We start from the raw sequence: 1,326 nt of genomic DNA, 5'->3' as shown, positions 1-1,326 counted from the left end.
CGGACCAGGTACGTCCCCACTAGACATTGCAAAGCTTGCCCNGGGTATTTGACAACGCAAGCCCGTTTGAACTCTGCTGAAGGCAGAGAGCACGTGCTCCTCGAAAGATCTTCGGAATCGTCAGCGATGGAGAATCACACGCGTAAGGACCAATCTACTATCACACGCGTAAGGACCAATCTACTATATAAAGGGGCACACCGGATGACTATATTTGATGATGTTGCGTTTCGAACGGATTCAGTTTTCGCAAAAGCCGAAAAGCTCGTCATTCAGCATTTACACGGGGCTGTGGTCCAGGCCTGGGGGGGGTAGAGAGATTTTTTTGTATTGCCTTGGCGTATGGGGACCGCATAGTGGCGTATGGGGACTGTGACCCCAAATATGGACGCCTCCGCCCGCCACGCTGTTAGAATCCGAGTATGCTAGTATGAAGCACCAGCATAGTATAGCATGAGCATAGCCAGTATAAGGCAGACTTAGCATAGCCAGCATAGGCCAGTACGAGCGTCCCAGCATAGGGAGCATAGCATAGTCCCGAGTTAGGGTAGCATAGCCCAAAGAGCGGAATGCATATAGAAAATAGTTATATTATGGAAAAATTAAAGTGAGTCGCATATTCCAGCGATTTCATTGGTCGAGGACAGAAGATAACACGTATTCTTTGTCCGACGCCACACGCTGCGGTACCTGGAAGTATTTTTGTGAATGGGTGGCCTCGGGACGCCGCCAGGTGCCCTTCATCGCAATTTTGAAGAAAATGGTGCGTCTCGGACAAAAGATCGCTACTCTGGTTTTCATAGCGTTGACTATTTTCTATATGGTAGGCTCCCTAGGTAGCTGGCTTATCGCCACTGGCAACCCGCGACGAACAAAGCCCCCAACGTCGCGCATGGCCGATATAAGAGGAGCCAGGTACGATGGTAGCTTCAGAATTGCACCAGGGGGAGTAGCATACCCCACCACGTAACTCTCGCAGCTGCCCCTGCGAGCCTCGATAGTCGCCGTTTATCACACGCCTCCTAGGGTAGGCTTACTGTGATTGTTGTCTCGATGATCCCCGTAAAATCCCAGTGAAATCCAGCGGTCCGCAGCCGCCCCGATATTGGGACTGAGTCGGCTCAGTAGGCTCAGTATGAGCCGCCGCGACCCCGTCACGGTGCGGCGGCCCGGGAAAGGCCCCACCCGACCCCGCTTCGCACCCGCCGCCGCCCCACGGACCCTACGGGCTCCCTGGACAGAGATGGCGCCAGGCGCGGGGCGCTTAAGGGCGACTAGGGGGGGGGGGAGCGGGGGGGGGGGGGGGGGGNCGGGGAAACCCCAAAA

The 1,326-nt window shown here is 55.2% G+C and overlaps 1 protein-coding gene across 1 annotated transcript; it reads right to left on the bottom strand.

Annotated features, from left to right (window-relative positions):
- Positions 1–19: 19 nt before the first annotated feature.
- AURANDRAFT_66228 (hypothetical protein) lies at positions 20–528 on the bottom strand (the record flags this gene model as incomplete). Its single annotated transcript, XM_009041324.1, has 3 exons — positions 20–154; positions 177–180; positions 284–528. 3 exons carry the CDS (start codon positions 526–528, stop codon positions 20–22), a joined length of 384 nt encoding a protein of 127 aa, XP_009039572.1.
- Between the last annotated feature and the right edge of the window lie 798 nt (positions 529–1,326).

The sequence above is a fragment of the Aureococcus anophagefferens genome (genome assembly GCF_000186865.1).
Source record: "Aureococcus anophagefferens unplaced genomic scaffold AURANscaffold_20, whole genome shotgun sequence".
In the NCBI taxonomy this organism is placed as follows: Eukaryota; class Pelagophyceae; order Pelagomonadales; family Pelagomonadaceae; genus Aureococcus; species Aureococcus anophagefferens.
This window is presented reverse-complemented; position numbering and strand designations above follow the sequence as displayed.